Raw genomic sequence first — 18,356 nt, 5'->3', positions numbered from 1 at the left:
TGTTATTAGTATTATTTTCGGTTCATTGTACAGAAGGCTCAATTAAACTGCCACTAGGAAAAAAAAAAATACCCCTGGAAATGCCTACAACTGTGAATGCCTTGTTAAATATGTGTTCTTGGGCGGCGCTATGTTTAAGAATAGGTACGACCATTACATTTATACGAAACAATGCCTTTGATAATGGCTGAGGTAAAAAGAAATCATCAGTTATCTCCATCGCCGGAGTAATCCGAGCGAGGGATACCTTAATATATTCTTTCCATCCCGGCCGCACAAAGAGAAAGGTTATACACGGACTAACAGTTGACTGCTATATGCGAGCCGGACCTCATCGACATGCCTCAAAAAATTGAAAATGCAAGGAACTGAACTTCATCATTCCAAGCTCGTGTATCTGCACAGATCCAACTAATCATGAAAACCGAGGGATGATGGCATTGTCCTTGTCATTACTTTTATCAAATGCCATTGTGATATATAATCATTGTTAACACTACTACGTACGGACGGAGCCGCCCATCGAGAAGCAGGTGCCCTTGGGAGTTGGGACAGAAGATGACGCCCGTGAAATCACTCCCAATCCCGCGGGAGTAGCAAAGCATCACCCACCATACAGTACACGTGCACCACGGTCACCACCATCACCACACAGCTGATTATTCCCATTTTCTATCAATGCTACTGCCTATTGAATGGTAACTATTTCAAACTTATACACAATACTGAGTACAAAACTCAAATTTATCATTTATTTTCGGTATCACGTAAATGAACCACAATTTTTAACCTATTCTTTATTATTTATTAATCAATGAACAATGATATGATAAAAATAAATATCTTATATTTGATTTTTATGGGGGTGACTCTTATTTAAGAAGACTATAAATAATGATGGACTTTTTTCATGAACACGAGGCGATTCTGTCCATAGATATATTATGAAAATTTATATTATATTCTTATATTATAGTTTTTTATTTTATTTTCATATTATCGCTTTTATATTATATCTATGGTTCTATCTGTTTGTTGACGGAAAGACGGATTCCAGTAACACGTGTCACAGTCACAGACCTACAGCGATAATACTTTATAACTCTGTGACATGTGTGAAGTGTTCTTAACCACCGTAGCATGGCAAAAATAAATGAAAATAAAATAAATAAATAAATAAATAAATAGATTAATAATATAAAACCAAAATAAATTAAATACATAAATAAAACATAAGACACTTTTAAATACAAAAATATGAGTATATCAACCCTGTCTGGGCCTGCCACTTTCAAAGTTAACGCTCCTTGGACCTTGGTTCCCATACTGGGAATTCCTGATCTAGTTATAGTAATAAAAAAACAGGCTGTTGCCCAAATTTTAGGAGGGTAAGCCTGGTTACAGCCCATCCCAGTCCACCTCTGGGCTTGGTTCGTACGCCTATGAGCAGTCCCATCTTGATTGGGGGGGCATTTGGGGGGGCACAGTTCATTAATGGGGGGGGCATATGCCCCCCCATGCCCCCCCGTAGTTTCGCCCCTGATTATGAGGTAGAAAAGTCCCGCTCCAAACCAAGATGAATGATGACAGCATCTTCATTGACTTATCCAGCTCCATAAGGGAAAATAATGACGTTAAATGAAAAAAAAAAAAAGAATCATCCTCTACAGATAGACTTAACATCAAGGACTGCTCTGTACCTCTCATTTTCAGCCTTGCACCTAAATCACCCACTTCATCTTTCATTTCTATTATGCAACCATCCATGTATATAATTATTAACAGCCATATCCTCCCTCTCTTACGCCCACACCATCACCAAAACCCCCTTCGCTCCCTCATTCATGTGCTAAATTACTACGAATATTGGTTTGGAGTAGTGGTCCCTAAGATTAACCCTAAGATTAACAACAACACTGGATTTATAAATTTTCAAGGCATCCCCACCTAATTAAGCCATTGACGCAGTTGGTATGACCGGGAACTAAAACCTTATCAAATGAGAAGCAAATGAAATATCCTATGCACTCCGCACTCTATTTTTTCAGTACATTAGAAGCAGTCTGTAGTTAGCTAGCTTAACCTAGTAAAGATATACATGGGGGAGAGTGATCCCTGCTGACATGAAAAAATGGTGCATAAATATAGTGATAAAGTGCCGTTGCAAAGGCGGACGCGTGGATGTGACGTCTCCGGCAATCACAATTATTCACAACACGCACATCAACTAATAGGACGTGAGTTCCACGGTATTCCCGGGTGTGAGGGCCGCTGGTCAGCCTGCCAGTAATACCGTGTCGTGGTGCGGGCGTCGGGGCGTGTGGTGGAGGCTGCCGCAGCGCCTCGCCGAGCCCAGACACAGGCCGGCAGGAAGGGGGAGTGTCGGGGAGTTACCAGCGTCCATATTTCGGCAGCCCGGTCCGCCCACGCCCACGCCCAGCCTTACGTAACGGTGTGTGTGTGTGCAGGCCGGGCTGCAGGCCGATGCCGACCCTCCCGTAGACCAGCGGGTCGTGGTGACCTGCTGGGGGAAGGAATGAAGAGATGACGAAACAGACTAAAATGCTTTTCATGACTAGGTCTGATTTCAACTCTTGTCTTCCTGCCGATACTCTGGCTCAAAACATGTATGCAAATATCAATGAAATATTGTGCTACTATTTTTTTTATGATATTGAAGAGAGGGTAGCCACCTCTAGCAAAGTTAATACTTGCAATATGGATTATGTTTTGGTCCTTGTATGTAGTGCAGTAACAAGTGACTTCCGGAAAATAAAAGGGGGGCCAAACCCCATATATGAGGTATATTTTGTGTCCATACAACACACTGCTGTACTGCTTTTCCGGCGCAAATGGAAGAGGGGTCAAGGGGGGTGAAGCTCTTCCGTTAGGTAGGTTACGTAAAGTTAGGTTTGGTTAGTTTAAATTTATTCAGCACGCAGTGTGGGGCGGCGGAAAAGTATGCAGCGCAGGACGGGATATGGCGGCGGCGATCCAGCCAGTGTTGCGAGAAATACCTCCTCACAGAAATAAGTTCGCACTAAAATTTCTAATGATTTTCTCAATTTTCTTGTCAAAAAAGTCTAAGAATCTGGTATCTGGAATATGGCAGCTTGTTAACTTTTTTTGTTTCCAGTCAATCTATCACACCCCTTATATGATTTTTTGATATTGGACCCCACCTCCACAACTTTATTCTGATAGTGAATCAAAAGATTGTTATTTTCCTTACCTTTTGGTTAAATACTAACTGATTCTGCAAGAAAAATAACAAAAAATGTCTAATGCCATCAAAATATTTTGTTTTAATGGGTTGATGCTGTACAGGTTGTCGGATGCTGTGCACTGCTTTGCTGGTCAGAGAAAAAGCTGTCTGCCACCCCTTCTTGGTATGCTTGTTTTATCACCAGACTTCTAAGATATATATTACATTTATGCTTGTGTATAAAAAAAAACTTAATACAATTTATTATCTTGTTTTTCAATGTAGTATGCTCTCACATGAATGTACCTCATATAGGCTGTTCACATCAATACTGCACAAAATTTGACAGTTTAGAATGGGGTGCCCTAGTGGGATTTTCTTTCCTCCTGTGGAATTGAGTACAGTATCACCCTTAATATTTTATGCATCTCATCAGCTGATTTTTCTCCTCAGGTGTTTGTTTACTTAATGAGTAACCTTAAGAATGAATTTTGAGTTGTGGACCTGACCAGTGGATGCACCAAGCACACAGAGATGTCACTACTGAGTGGGAGCCAGCAGGGGTCCGCTGAGGCCTCTGTGGCACCGATCAGTCTCATCCGCATGGTATGTGTGCACTTAGCAGAGCCCTAGCCAAGTTTCAAAGAAGGGGGTGCCAAGGTGGCCTAGCTGTTTCCTTGTGGGGGCCATCATACAGATGTAATTACTCAGTTTGAGATCTTAGTGGCAAGTTACGTATGAAGCATAGCTATTATTGAATATGAATCCAGTCACTTTAGATCACAATGGAAATATTAGCTTTATTTCACTCATGTTATTTGCTGCTGATCTGACATGACCCTTTCAGGAGTAAGGGAGTCAGCACGTCAAATGTTCATCAGTTGAGAATTAAGTGGTTGATGCACAATTGCTGTAATAAATTATATTCAGAGTTTTTGCTTCTAATACAAATATATAGGTAAGATTTATAGATATTACATCATATCTAATGCTGTGCATTTTACATCATGACATATTACTCTAAGAAAAATAACAGACATCATCACCAGTTCACTCTGAAAATTGCAAATGGGAGAAATCAACTTTTATACAGGTAAACACAGTGTTCATCTTCCTCACTATGTCCTCTTCATTCTGACAGGGTTCTGAGGCAGAGATGAAGTCAGGGCTGGTTTCAAACTTTGAAAGAGTCCTTGTGTATGAGAGCCCATCACTGCAGGAAAAGGCAAGGCAGCAAATACCCAAACAAAAGCTCAATGGCCAGGCAAGAATCAGATTGGCCTCAGTGAATAAAGGGATCAGTGAGAAGGAAAAGCCTCTGGACCTTCAGGTGAAAAATACTTTGTCTCGTTTGTTCTTAAAGTGCTGAAGCTGTATGGACTTCACAAGCCTCTCCACTCAAGCCCATCATCCTTTTCTGTTCAGCTTTCTAGTGCAGGAGTTAATCATTGTTGTCACTTTTCCATCCCTTTTTATCCCATTTTAGAATACTCAATTTGGGCGTCTCCTTTTCACTTCTTAAAAGTGTTTCTGTGGGCTGTTTTTACTTATTTTTCCCTTGACTGCCTCCTCTACTGTAAGAAAAGTGATTTATAAAAATACATAAGGACATGCAATGCAGTGGTTCAGATGGAAGGGGGTCTAACTATGATGCTTTTGACATGAGTTTGATCCCATTTTTTCTGAGTTCCTGGCTGGCCCGCCTACCCTTAATGGGGACCTGGTTAGCCATAATAGGGATGTATGTAGGGTTGCTAAGACTCTGGATCTAGTCTGGAGTCTGGAAATTGATCAATGCCTCAAGTCTCTGGTCAGATGGCCAAGATCTCTGTATTTTCACATTTTTATATAGTGCTCAAATAGAACAGACAAATTAAAAACGATGAATAATTCTAGGTAATTTCAGGGTCTGTGTATTAAGAAGTTGATTTGAGGAGTTGAGTGAACCCTGGAGACTCCTCAGGCCTCATTAAGCAGTGTTGCTGCTTTTTATTTATTAAGACTAGATTATTTGTTTTGCCTTTACCTTGGGATCTTGGATGTAAAAAAAAAATCTTTGTGAGCAGAAAATGTTTTAGACCAGGCTCTAGGATGGGCTCCATTGGTGTGGTTCCATGGTGGGCGTGGGTTAGGAGTTTTACCTGTAATCACTGGATTTTAAAGCTCAAAGCTGGCAACATTAGACCTGGGCAGCAGAGAAAGGAATGGCCACCCTACAACATGTGTGACACAATCCACTTGTCTAGTATGCCTCTTTAAGGAGTATTAGACCCTGTTATGTTAATAGTGATAATAATAATACATGTTTCCCAAAACTGTCTGCTAACTAAGGTGGTTTAAGGGCAGCTTCTTCTCCTACTTTGCCTCCTTCTCCTCCTCCTCCTTCTCCTTTCTGATCTTTCTAATCTTTCCCCAGGACTGCCTGCTGATGGAGTTACTGGAGTGGTTCAAGGGCAGCTTCTTCACCTGGTTTGACAGCCCAGCGTGTCCAGTGTGTCACAACAAAATGAAGATGGTGGGAAGTCTTCCGCCCACCCAGGATGACCTGCTGTGGGGCGGAAGCAGAGTTGAAGGGTTCGCCTGCAGTGTAAGTGTGTGTCAGCCTCAGGAAAAAGAGTTTTTAGAGCATTAACCCGGTAGCAGCGGGGATCATGTTTCTTGATGGTCCCTCCAAACGAGAAAAATTAGAAAAAATCACCCCTCACACAAACCATTTCATAATATATATCAAAGTATTTGTGATCAGATTATGTATCATCTATTTTGGGGGGGTTATATCATGGCACAAATTTGGCCTGTCACTGCTACATGGTAAAGCCACAAATTTGGCCCATCATTGCTACCGGGTTAATGATTAGCATAGCACTCCAATTGTGGGAAGAAGACTTGAGGTACTTGTGTTTTGGAGAATGGTAATTGACTATCGACTAGGGTATTGGTTCTGAATGTTCTTGGCCCAGATACCCCGAGTTCATTACAAGTCAGCTTGTTAACTCCTCTTCAATACATACTAACCTACTGTTATGAACACAAAGCTTAAATATAAAATGAAAAAAGAAAACTGTATTGTTATAAGCAGACAGCTGAGTTCTGTGATCTGTTTTGTAGTTGCTCACTTAGGTGAAGTATAGTTTCTCTTGTCTCATATCAGTACTCCTCTTGTGATGGGAACATTTTTTTCTCCTTTTCTGGCAGAGCTGCAACACGTCAGAACGTTTTGTGCGCTACAACCATCCCGGCAAACTGCTGGAAACAAAGCGTGGCCGCTGTGGCGAGTGGGCCAACTGCTTTGGCCTGTTGTGTCGTGCTCTGGGCATGGATGTAAGGTGGGTGTCAGTTTTTCAGGAGTGGGGAGGGGGGGGGGGGAGTCCATTTTAATTATCATTGTCAGCCACTATTATTCCACTGTAGGACATCCTCCAGCTGTCTTTGGCTGGTGTTAGTGTGCTCCTTCCTGTCCCAGGGAATTGTCAAATTTCATCTCACTGCTCGGTTCTCTCATACACTTCCTTGGTTTCTACTCCATTACATTTGTTGTCCATCTGTATTCACTTTCTTGTATGATGTAACTAGTACATATTTTGTGCTTTATCTATATTCTATGGTACAGTAATACCTAAATTTTTCAGACCAAATCCAGGGGCCATATTTGAAATAAGCTTTAATCTACATTTCCTCCTTCCTATCACTTAACTCCTTTAAGAGGGGAGTACCATATTTCCCGCAATATAAGACGCACTTTTTTCAAAAAAGAAGATTCGAAAAATCACCCTGCGTCTTACACGCCGATGGTTAGGTTTTGGTAGGCCTAGGGGTTATTGTTACTGGTACGAAACCAACACCCAAAACACCTCCATTTGACAAAAGTTCCCAGGTGTCCCCAGAATGAAATATACCGTATTTTGTGGCGTGTAACGCGCACATTTCTTGACTCAGAATATGCCAAAAAGTTAATCCTGCGTGGTGTACGCTGAAGGTACAAATTTTAATTGATTTAAATAATGAATAATGTGATGCAATATAAAAGGAAAGAATTTTATTTTTCTCTCGGTCTGCATCCTGCATTGTACTGTATGTATGTATGTGGTATGTATTCATCTATATTTGCAGATATGTTCTCGACTACACCGACCACGTATGGAATGAAGTTTACTCCCAGTCGCAGGGGCGGTGGCTGCACGCTGACTGTTGTGAGAACAAGCTGGACTCGCCGCTGATGTATGAACATGGTTGGGGCAAGAAGCTGACTTACATCTTTGCCTTCTCCAAGGACGAGGTGGTTGACGTAACATGGAGGTACACCAGTGATCAGAAGGAGGTGCTGAAGAGACGTAACAAGTAAGCTTGACGGAGCGCATGGAAGCTTTGTTATGCATATGCTTATTTAACAAATACTTGCTTCTTCACTTCTAATATTAACAATTTTGCCAGTTTATTATGATTGGCATGCTGGGTAGGAAGGATATGCCTTAATGTATAATGAATGTCAAATGATAGACAAAGATATAAGCCTACAGGAGGCCAGCCTTCTCCATCCATAAATTTGAAAGCTGAAACATTCTAATTTATTTGCATTGATTACATACCGTATTTCCCGTCATATAAGACGCACTGGAGTATAAGACCCACCTATAATTTGGCAATACACGGAAAAAGATAAAACTCCACATTTTCATTGAACTTTATGTATATGTAGTATTACATTTTTCCACCTTACTTACAATTATGACTATGTTACCATATGTTGTTCTGTGCTCTTCTCTGTGTTCAAAGTATTCCACTATTGGATGAAGAGTTACAGTGCTCTTACCCCTAGGACCTGTGACTTTGAAAAGGTTAAAATTAGGGTTGGTTGGTAGATTCACTCACTGCGCAGTGTGCAGGTGGTACCTGTCACTAAGCGATTGAGGGAACTAATCACACAGGGATGCTAAGCTCGATGGGCAATCTTGGTGTTGATTTTGACTCTCAGGGACTGTATACCAACTTTCAAGTAGAAAGAGATGTTGGATGATTAATTTTTGTCAATCATATGTTTTAATATACCTAGTTATTTTTACAATGAGAAACAAAAATGTGTATACATTAAACACTAGTCATCCATGGATATCCGTTCTTTCAAACATGCATCACTGAAAACGTCAGCTGGCCGGGCCACTGCACAGCAGAAATACTAGCTCCAAACTTATCCACTCAAGTCTGTCCCACGGGCACTGAGCAGAGCCAGCCACGTCAGGCAGCTCTGCCAAAATTGTTCCCGTGTAATAGCTGCTTTAACCATTATCTCCATGGTACCCGGCACACTGGTGCCTTGCGCTCCGCAGCGGTGTTGTGGTTTGTGTTTCATGTTCACGCCGCGCCTCGGCTCCCACGTGTGGCGCGTCTTCTTCTTCTTGTGGCCTGTATGGTTTTATCTTTTCGGATGTCCTTCTCTCTTCTGCTTAGTCACACTTTCCTTGTCTATTGCATCACACTATTCATTATTTAAATCAATCAATATTTGTACCTTCGTTGTATACTGCACAGGGGTAACTTTTTGGCATTTTCTGAGTGAAAGAAGTGCGCATTATATGCCGCAAAATGCGGCATATATCATTCTTGGGACATCTGGGAACTATTGTGTCAAATGGAGGTGTTTTCGATGCTGGTTTCATACCAGTAACAATAACCCATAGGCCTACCAAAACCTAACCATCGGGGTATAAGACGCAAGGTGAATTTTCAAATCTTTTTTGAAAAAAAAGTACATTTATATGGCGAGAAATACAGTATCTGTTTACAGTCTTCCATCTTATCCACTAACTTATTCATAAACTTGTCCCTTCATTTCTCTTTTCTGAACCTGTATTAATCCAATATGTAGCCATTTCTTAGGGTATCTACATTTTTTTCAAAATAAGTGTATATGTTATCAGCATCACCTTCTTCTGTTTAACCCATTTAAATACTTCAGTTAACTTACCACACAGTCTTTGCCTTTCCGAAGAATGTAGGTGTGCATCTTTTAATCTCCCTGCATGGTAAATTTCTAAGCCTTTTGTCATTTTGTCATTCCCTGCACAGTGCATTTCTTCCCTTGAGCTATGACTCTTTGCTCCCCCAGGAGCTCTCATTGATGGTTTAGCCACGACAGATAGGTGGATATAAAGAAAGTTGGATAAATTTTATTTCTTTAGTAACATTTACTCTTATGCCTCAGGTGTCAGGAGAAGTGGCTGGTGTCCACACTGATGCAGTTGAACAAGCAGCGACAGGACACCTTCCCTACCCTACGGAAAAGCTTCCTGGAGATGCGTCTTGTGGCTGAGGTCGTGGAGCTGCTTGCAGGAAACCGCTCCATAAAAGAATGTAAGTGTTGTGAGAAGTAGCCAGACCAGGACTTGATACTTATAGCCTTCCACTTAGACACAAAACCTGGAACTAGGTTTGGGGTAAACCCAGACCTAGGTCTGAATTCACGTACATTTAATGTAACACAAGTAGCCGAATTCTGAAAAAACGGAGCCATGAATCCAAATGTGTAAACAAACGTGACGGCCAGGCACGAGCCTGTTGCAAACTTGCCTGTTTTTTGTGTACCTCTGCTCACTTTATACAATAGGATGAGGAGGAGACAGTCTTCTATCTCTTAAATTTCACCGCCATGTTGCCTCTCTGTCTTGACCTCTTGTTCAATTTTTCTTTTGTTAGAGCAACACTTGGTGGGTTTTTTTGTTACTACTTTGTTCTGTAGTGCCCTTGAGCTGTCTCCCTTGCTGCAAAAAGAAAAATAAGTGAAAATAAAATGATAAATAAATAAATAATAAGAATATCTTCAACCCTTATTTGTTCCCTAATCCATGATGGTCACTTCTTATCCCTCCATGTCATAACCAGCATTTTTCTCTCCTCTCCCCTTGTGCATTTCTTAGCTTCTTCTCTTGATTTTTTGTGAGTGTTGAAATTTCTGTTTACTCAATCCCTCTCTAATTTTCAGCGGAGAAGGAAGGCAGGTCATCAGGTTCGCTGGAGTGGAGGCTGTCAAGAGGGGAGACGCAGGCGACCAATGCTTTCACTTTCCGTCTTAACTCGAAGGAGGAGGAGAAGAAGGAGTTTATCGTCAAATACTCATCCGCCCAAGACCAATATGTTAGACTCAATGCTGAAGAGCCAATTCCCAAGGGCTGGCAGTCTGCGGTGAAGACGGCCATAAACCTTCGCCGGAAACACGAGACCGACTGGAAGATGGTTTATTTGAGCCGAACAGGTGAGCAGCGAGCACTGGTTTGTTTGTGTGATTTGACTGTGTGGTCGTTGGGTTGTTTTGATTTTAAGTTTTGTGTTTGCTTTCTTCTGTATCTGTCTGTCTCAGCTTTTCTTTCTTTTCCTTTTCTCTTGCTTTTTTCTGTCTATCTGTCTGTCTTAGTTTTTCTTGTCCTTCTTTCTTATTTTTCCATCTCTCATTCTTTTTTATTTTTCCATCTTTTCCTTCTTTCTTTAATTTATTCTCTTATAATTTATTGATTGTACATTTGTATTTACTATTTAAACAACTAAAGTTTGCCTTCTAATGTATTTCCTCTCTTACTCTTTCTCTTGTCTGACAGAGGGGTCAAGTGAAGCAGAGATCAGCTGGGAGATAAACTGGTCACACACACAGCTAAAGGTCAAGTCAGCTATCGTGGTATTCCAACACGCGACTTTCGAAGATGGGCGTATTGTGTGGCAGGTGTGCACTGGTGACGCGTGTATTAATGGACCCAAAGGTGAGGATGCGACAAGTCTGGAGTGGTGGAAAAGCAGCAGTAGAATAAGTATGTATCCCTTAAGACATACAAGGTTGCAAGCAGCAGTTTTCAAAGAGGAAGAATGACTGTTTTTAGTTTTGGTTCATGTGTACACCCTAAGGTTGTGTTGCATTTTTAGACCCTGTTAGGCAACATTGTGGCACAGCAGGCTTTTTTGTTTTTATTTCTTTTTGCCTTGAGCTGCTTCCTGTACTGTAAAAAAAAAGAGAGACTCACCTTCACAGGACAGGGGACACTTAAAAAAATGGAACCTAACCTAATTAACCTGTGGGTGTAAGATCTGTACTTTAGCAATGGTGATATTTGCTTAAAAATATGAATAGATATGACACTTCCTCTCCCTTGCAGAAGGGGTGCTGGAGCTCCCTGACGACATTCTGCAGCTTGGAAGCAAGAAGCTGGAGGTGTCGGCCGTGCTCTCCCAAGGCAAAGGGAGTGTAGCGTGGCAACACACACAGCTTTTCCGCCAGCCTGACTCTTCCACCGAGTTCCCCTTCTATGTTCGCCTCAGGTTCGAGTAGCAGAGCCCCGTGGAATTCTGGAGTAGTGGAGTATTATGTGGTGATGAAGGTACTACTGGTGGTTCAGAGTTATATTTATTAGAGGAAAATGATTCACCAGGATTTAGGATATTGTGTGAGATTCTTAACTACAGGAGGTCCCCTGGTTACAAACGTCCTGGTTTCTTTGTGTTTAAATGGACTGCAGTAAAGTCAGTTATTTAAAGTCCAAGTTAAGAGGCTGGTTTGTTGTTATTGGATTTCAACTTGGATTTTTCCTTAGGGGTCTCAAACCTATAGAGATTTTGTATTGGGGTTCCAAGTTAAAACTGGAGTGCCCCAAGTTAGGTTCCCTTGTATAATTTTGAGTCAAACCCATTAGCTTCTGTTTTTGTAAACTGTTTGGAGATTATTAACTCTCTTGTTTATGCACTGACTATTTGCCCAGTGGTCCAGGACTACTTCAAGTCAGGAAAAGGCACTTCTGTGAATTACGTGCGTCAGGATGGCAGAATGCATTCTTCATTTTTGAATTTGTACTTAATGCACAAACAGGACACACCGTGCCATCATAATGTCTTTTCGCAATGGGAATTTTATCCTGCCACTCATTCCAGCCAACATCTGTACTTGGGGGTTACAAGATTAACACTTTTAGCACTTGATGAGGAACTAGGATTTTCCTCAGACCAAGAAAGTCTTCTGTCATCTGTCTTTCTTCCAGTCTTAGTTTGATTCATCATTTTTATTCCCTAAAACTTCATGAATTTGACATTTTGACATCCTTCCAATCACTTGCTGATCGGGATCTCTAGAGACAATGTAATAAACAATCTCAGCTTCTCAGTATGCTTGTTCCATACACACCACACACACAACAATCCTGCTGGCCTAACCAAGCATAACAGCCTTGCCATCATCTGAGTATCCCATTGATGTCATCTTTGTATGTATTTGGTAGTTTCTGCACAGATACTGGCATCATTCTGTTCTCCAGAATAATCACTCTTGAGCCAGTCATGTGTCTGCAAGAGGATGAGTGTAGAGGCCTGATGCTGAACAGACCATGTTCCATAAACAAGCAGTGCCATCCTAGGCCACCAAGACAACTATCAAGTTGGGTCAGTGCAGCCAATGATAACTTACCTGGTTTTGCTTTAATACCTAATTAATTACAACCTTTGTTAGTAGGAAGTCTAAAAACAACATCGGTTCATATGTAAATAAGTTATGCCCATGATTGCCATGCATCATAAGTTATCAGTGACTTTTTGGAATCAACTTGAAGAGATTTTATAAAAAAATGTTTTCACCTGACTTTTTTTTATATTGGACTGTTTCTACTGTCTAGTGTCAAAGGTCTATGTTGTATTGATGAATATTGCTTCTTTATGAAGGCCTTGTGCCTGTTTTAGTTTGATTGATTCATAGGTATTTTGGTAAGTGGTTATATTGACTCGAGCTGAAATGTGTCTGTCCCAAAACTACAGCAAGAATTGAGGTGTTATTTGTTTTGTTGAGGATGATAACTCAAGATAGGAGGACAACACAAACTGTTACAACTCCCCGTGGCATTCATTTATCGTATAGCAGCCTGGTGCATGTTTGGGCTAACGGAAGCACAACCAGTCCCATCAACCGTTGTGTGGAGCACCAAGGCTTCCTTAATACGACACGGTGCAGTGGTCACAGCAACAATGCTGATGGAAATCAGCTGCTTTAACCAAAGATATAAGGGAGCAGGAAGACCTTATTTTCATTGTGCCTTTCCTGGATACTAACTTTGGGTTATGGGCCAATGGTAACTAAGGGTTAAGTGTCTTCTTTAACCCTCTCGCGCACGATGACGCGTTTCGCGTCATCAAAGGTAAAAGGTCCTGGCGCACGATGACACGAAACGCGTCATAAAAGTAAAAAAATTGATTAAAAATTAAGTTTTCGGTGGAAGTGCGTCAAATTTGGAGTGTCATTAATTGGGATAAGTTTCTTAATGCTAACATATGGCAACCTTTCTAAGGAGCGTAAATGAGGAGCGTGGAGCGATTTTTAGTTGTTAGCCTACTCTGACGGGAGAGGAAAAAATACAGTTTTCTTGGTGTAACTCAGGAACTAATAGGCGTATGAAGATTTTGAGGATACCATAAGAATCCTCACTAAATTCCGCTTGGAAACATATATTCGGCTTAAAAAAGTTGGCCCACAAAATTTCGAGATAGCAAGTGAGGAAGAGTTGGTACTTAGGATTTATTGTCTACAATACTCTATACGGAGACTTGAAACGAGTTTCGATTGTTTATATATATTTTTTCCTCTATTTTTATTTGCGCATGTTCTAGTACAAGTCTTTATGAAGCCATTGATACCAAATTTATTGGGGTACGATATATCTGTGAGGGTAAAATACGTACGGGAATATAGAGTTTCGTGGCAGCAAAAAAAGGCTGGTCGGGCCTGAGAGATGCATGGTGAGTGGAAGAGAAACTTACTGGAAACTTACTGTGCGCGAGAGGGTTAATAGCAGAGGGCAGGTGAGAGCCCTCCATCAGCAGTTGAGTGAACTGATATGAAATCAGGTCTTGCCAAATTTACAGGAGGTGTCCTGATTGGCACATGATGGATGTACATGATGGATGCATTCAGTGCATCATTGACAGTAAAGCAGGAATTAATGATTCAACAGTAAATGGCTTGGAGATGGATTTATTCTTTACTTTCACTTGGGAGTGGCTTGATGAAAAGGGGAGAAGGTAGGCCTGATGGTCCCAGCTTGAAAAACTGTTAGATAATAAAACATGCATCCTCAGAACACAGACAGTAATTACTTGTACTTTACTTGTGATCTCAGGTTATCGCAAGCCTGTAGCAACAAGTCAGTGCACCACTCACTTTGGTTGATCAAAAGTTGCATTGCTGCCCATTCAAGCATGTAAGCATAAAAGTTTGACGTGCTCTCTTTTAAATTCCATAAGTGTTTAGGGCTATATCATGGGTTGCAAGGATAGATGTGGTATTTATTATAAATTTTATGTGTGTTTTGACTTTAGACAAATCTGACTTATGTTCTGTCAGAAGAATGTAAGCTGTTTGTGACCCGGGGACTGACTGTAGGCCTCCTGTGCTGAGGAGTTAGTAGAGTTATTCTGTGCCATGAGTGATGATTGGTTTGCTAGTTCCTTCAGAATACCTCAAACCATGAGTTGAGAGCCTCATAGTGTGTGTGTTTGTGGGTGTGTGCGACTGTGCGTGTGTGCGTATGTGCATGGGACGAATTGTAGGTGGCTATAGATGTTTTTTTCTTTTATGAAAGAATGGAGTTGTACAGTCAGAGCAAGGAAAGAAGCTTGACATTTAAGCATCAAAACAAACAGTGCAATCAGAGCTATAGATAGATGAATAAATGGATAGATAGACAGATAGATAGATGGATAGATAGACAGACAAATAGAGCTATATGTGTTGAAAAATGATTTGCAGTAGCTATGTCAGAGACACTATAGAGAAGCAGCAGAGTATGTGAGACAGTACCAAAGCAAGCTGGCAAGGGCCACGTCCATAACTGATCCGTACAACCGGTGCTTCAGTGCTGACAAATTATTTAATAAACACTGATTAATTGCAGGATAGTGAGCAATCCGAACCATTAGAGAACATAGACCTCAGCAAGGGTTATGTGCACAGGTCTGCCAGTCCGCTCATATCTTGGGCCAAGGCAGCATCACACAGTGGTTCTCAGGAATGCTATAGTGCAAGGACTACAACTTGTATTTTCTGTCTAGTGTAAAGTAATTTTCTTGGAGCAATTTGGGCTTTGGAAAAATCAGAAATATGATTCCAGTGTCAAAAACTGGTCACCCAATCATCTTTACTCTGTGAGGGCCAAAAGCAGTGCTCACCCTTTGGCTCCATCCCTTTACCTCTAGTCTGTCTTACCATGACAGTGTGAAGTGGGCTGCTGTATCATTTTTGTTTTAATTATCAGTCATTGTACCATGTTAATTATCAACTTGTAGATCTGATTGCTTTTTTTCTGGTGAGCAGAATCATATCAAAAGCATGTGTCATGACAGCCTAAAAGAAAGACAACAAATATGTTTGCCATATTTCTAGCATGATTTCTTATCAGAGTTGCTGGAATGGACTGTCACTGTAGTATGCATAATAATTTTCTGTAACAGTAATGCTTTTAAAATGTTGCCCAAATTAATACACTAATGCTTTTCGGAGACCCATTGTGTGGTGCTGTCATGCAGACCCAAGCTGCAAGCTGGCCAGTAGAGCTGTCTTCATAGGTCTTGGGCATCAGAACATTATATCTTTTGTGACACCAAAAAGATTACTGTATATTCATAATAAATGTGAAAAAATACTAATGTGAAGGTAATCTTCTTGTATCCTGTAATATGTTAAGGTAATGCTTTTATTTTGATGGCAGAGCAAGAGTCATATCACAGTAGCTACTACAAATAATATTTACCAGCTCAACTAATAGGCTGGGGCCATCTACCTTGTCCCTCAGGCGAGCCTACCCAATGCTACAGTAACAGTAAAATTTGGGATGTGCTAAACTGCCGTGGCCTTGCTGCTTATTTTTGTCTCATTGGCCCTTGATCCTGTAAGGATGAAGTGGGGAATACTCTAGCAGCGTGCGGCCTCACTGCTTATCTCTGTCCCACTGGTTCTTGTGCCTATGTATGGTGGACATGAACCTATTACCCTGGGACACAGAACCAGTGTGACTTCCGGGTTACCACATGTTACATTCCCCAGCTTTCCCTAGGTACCCATTTATTGACCAGCCCAAGTGGGTGGATGAATAGCTAACTGGGCGTAAACTGTCCTATGGTCCGCGGTTTCGTCGCCAGGCATGCTAACCACTACACCACGGAGGCGCTATGGGGTGCACATAAATAGCAACCTAGAAGGGAGTCATTTTGTGAGGAGAGAGAGAGAGAGAGAGAGAGAGAGAAAGGATAACAATGGGTATAGATAGAACTGGGTGGAAAAAAAGGATGAGGGAGTGAGCTATATACAGTATAATGGTAGACGTGATGGTGGTGATGATGGTGGTTAATTTTTTTTTTTTGTGAGAGAGAGAGAGAGAGAGAGAGAGAGAGAGATTTTGCATGTTAACCCTCTGCTGTGCCTTCTCCAATTATAAGCGAATGAAATCATCTCTATATCGTCTATAGTGGCCTTTTAAACAGCTTTCAATGGGATTTCGCGTAACTGGTGCCTGAAAAACGCGTTGTTATCGAAAACGTTATTTGCATGATATTGATATCCATTTTCCCATTCGAAACCCTCCTGTCAATACATCTTCGCTGAAATAATAAACAAATCCTTGCTGAATCAAGATTAGTAGTATGAAACACGCTAGAAGAGGTGTTAGGTAATAGAGATGAGAAATCAGAAGCAGAACCCACAGTGAAAAACTAATGCTAGCTACTGACAGAAATGCCGTTAAAAAGGCTACACGTTGCGCCTCATGAGTCATCAACTGAACAGTGAACACTATTGAAAAGCAAAGTGTGTGAATGAGAGGACCGAGAGGAGGGAGAACTAAGAAGCGATACAAAGCGTTACAGGTCAAAAGGAGAAGAAGAAGATGGTGCTGCCAAGGCAAGTCGGTATTCCCAGACGCTTCGATCAGGCTCTCACATCAAGTATTTTCAAAAAGGAGAGCAATCCGTATCTCATGAGTGTTGTTTTGGGTTCACGGTACAGAAGAATGGTCAAACTGCTACAGGACTATAAAACTACCCGTGGAAATGCTGACAACTCCTAGGAAAGCCTTGTGTGCTTGGGCGCCGCCTCGGAGTGTTAAAGAGTACGACCCGAACCGCCCGCCCTTCCCCACGCCGCCTGGCTAATCCCACCAAATTCCAGCAACACTTCATAAAACCCGCCAAAGCCAACAATTACTGGCTACACAGGTGAGACTACCACACAGCAACATACACACACACACACACACACACACACACACATGTCTAACATCTTGAAGCGTGAGAACTTTTGAGCTAGTGAGAGGAGACAACAATGCACCAAAAAGCGTAGTGTCTGCTGCCACCTCCCATGTGTTGTCTCTCTCTCTCCGTTATTTTTCTGCGGGAATGGTCACATGATAGATTAGTTTATTTTATTTTATTTACAGGAAAGGAAGTAACTCAAGGGCATAAAAAATGTGTAGGAAAAACAAACGCTCGCTAAACACTGCTCCTAAAAATGATGAAAGTAAAGAGCGGCCAAAATTATGAGAGGTCAGTTTCGGGTGGAGAGGTGTCTTGATACTCTCCTCAGTGCGGTGAAGTTCCAGGATACCACTCAACGCTGTGCTTACATTTGGTCAGTAGCCATAGAGAATGCCCCCAACTTTACCCATTATAACCAGTAGGCGTGAGGGTGGCTCCGGCGGGTTTGATGATGTGTTGGCGGGAGTGAGTGAGCCAGGCGCGAGGGGCCAGAGTGGGGCGCCGCCACCGGTGCGTGCAAACCTCGGATCCTCCATCACATCAAACGCCTCATTAACTCCTTTAAGGTGAGTTTTATATTATTCGATTCATAACGATTTGCATATAATTTCCCCTACAAATAAGGAGTGATACATGAGGGGTTCTAATATGACCAAAGAATAGATGAAAGTCTAACGACTACTTCATCAAGACAAAACTCCGTTATTCGAGGAAATCCAGACATTACTTTAGAAACTTGGTATCTGTTCTAACTGATCTTTAGTCGACAAAGTTATTTTGGAAACCATCAATGGCGAGATTCTACCGTATTTAAGACAGGGTGGAGTGCTGCCCTCTGTATAGCAACATTGAAAGTGCATCTGAAGTTAACATCCAAATTCCAAACTGCAGT

The 18,356-nt window shown here is 41.5% G+C and overlaps 1 protein-coding gene across 9 annotated transcripts; it reads left to right on the top strand.

The window, feature by feature from the left end:
* The first annotated feature begins 2,092 nt into the window (after positions 1-2,092).
* LOC127000340 (peptide-N(4)-(N-acetyl-beta-glucosaminyl)asparagine amidase-like) lies at positions 2,093-15,862 on the top strand. 9 transcript variants are annotated; one of them, XM_050863954.1, is made up of 12 exons: positions 2,135-2,237; positions 3,328-3,389; positions 3,659-3,811; positions 4,347-4,535; positions 5,622-5,792; positions 6,401-6,531; positions 7,316-7,543; positions 9,405-9,553; positions 10,182-10,451; positions 10,792-10,950; positions 11,341-11,562; positions 12,490-15,862. In XM_050863954.1, exons 3-11 carry the CDS (start codon positions 3,740-3,742, stop codon positions 11,511-11,513), a joined length of 1,542 nt encoding a protein of 513 aa, XP_050719911.1. In that variant the 5' UTR covers positions 2,135-2,237; positions 3,328-3,389; positions 3,659-3,739; the 3' UTR covers positions 11,514-11,562; positions 12,490-15,862. The 9 variants fall into 9 exon arrangements, with proteins under 9 accessions (XP_050719907.1, XP_050719911.1, XP_050719905.1 ...); XM_050863948.1 differs by having other exon boundaries at positions 11,341-15,862; XM_050863949.1 differs by lacking the exon at positions 2,135-2,237 and adding an exon at positions 2,304-2,452 and having other exon boundaries at positions 11,341-15,862.
* The last annotated feature ends 2,494 nt before the right edge of the window (positions 15,863-18,356 follow it).

This window comes from Eriocheir sinensis, chromosome 18 (assembly GCF_024679095.1).
Source record: "Eriocheir sinensis breed Jianghai 21 chromosome 18, ASM2467909v1, whole genome shotgun sequence".
NCBI lineage: Eukaryota > Metazoa > Arthropoda > Malacostraca > Decapoda > Varunidae > Eriocheir > Eriocheir sinensis.
The sequence above is the reverse complement of the archived record's forward strand: the minus strand, read 5'-3'. Positions and strand labels throughout refer to the sequence as shown.

What these genes read in the sequence shown, in the direction of transcription:
- LOC127000340 (XM_050863950.1), top strand. Translation starts at nt 3,740, where the DNA reads ATGTCACTACTGAGTGGGAGCCAGCAGGGGTCCGCTGAGGCCTCTGTG. An exon ending in CGATCAGTCTCATCCGCATG is followed by an intron (nt 3,812 to 4,346) that starts GTATGTGTGCAC and finishes TCATTCTGACAG; the next exon opens with GGTTCTGAGGCAGAGATGAA. An exon ending in TTGAAGGGTTCGCCTGCAGT is followed by an intron (nt 5,793 to 6,400) that starts GTAAGTGTGTGT and finishes CTTTTCTGGCAG; the next exon opens with AGCTGCAACACGTCAGAACG.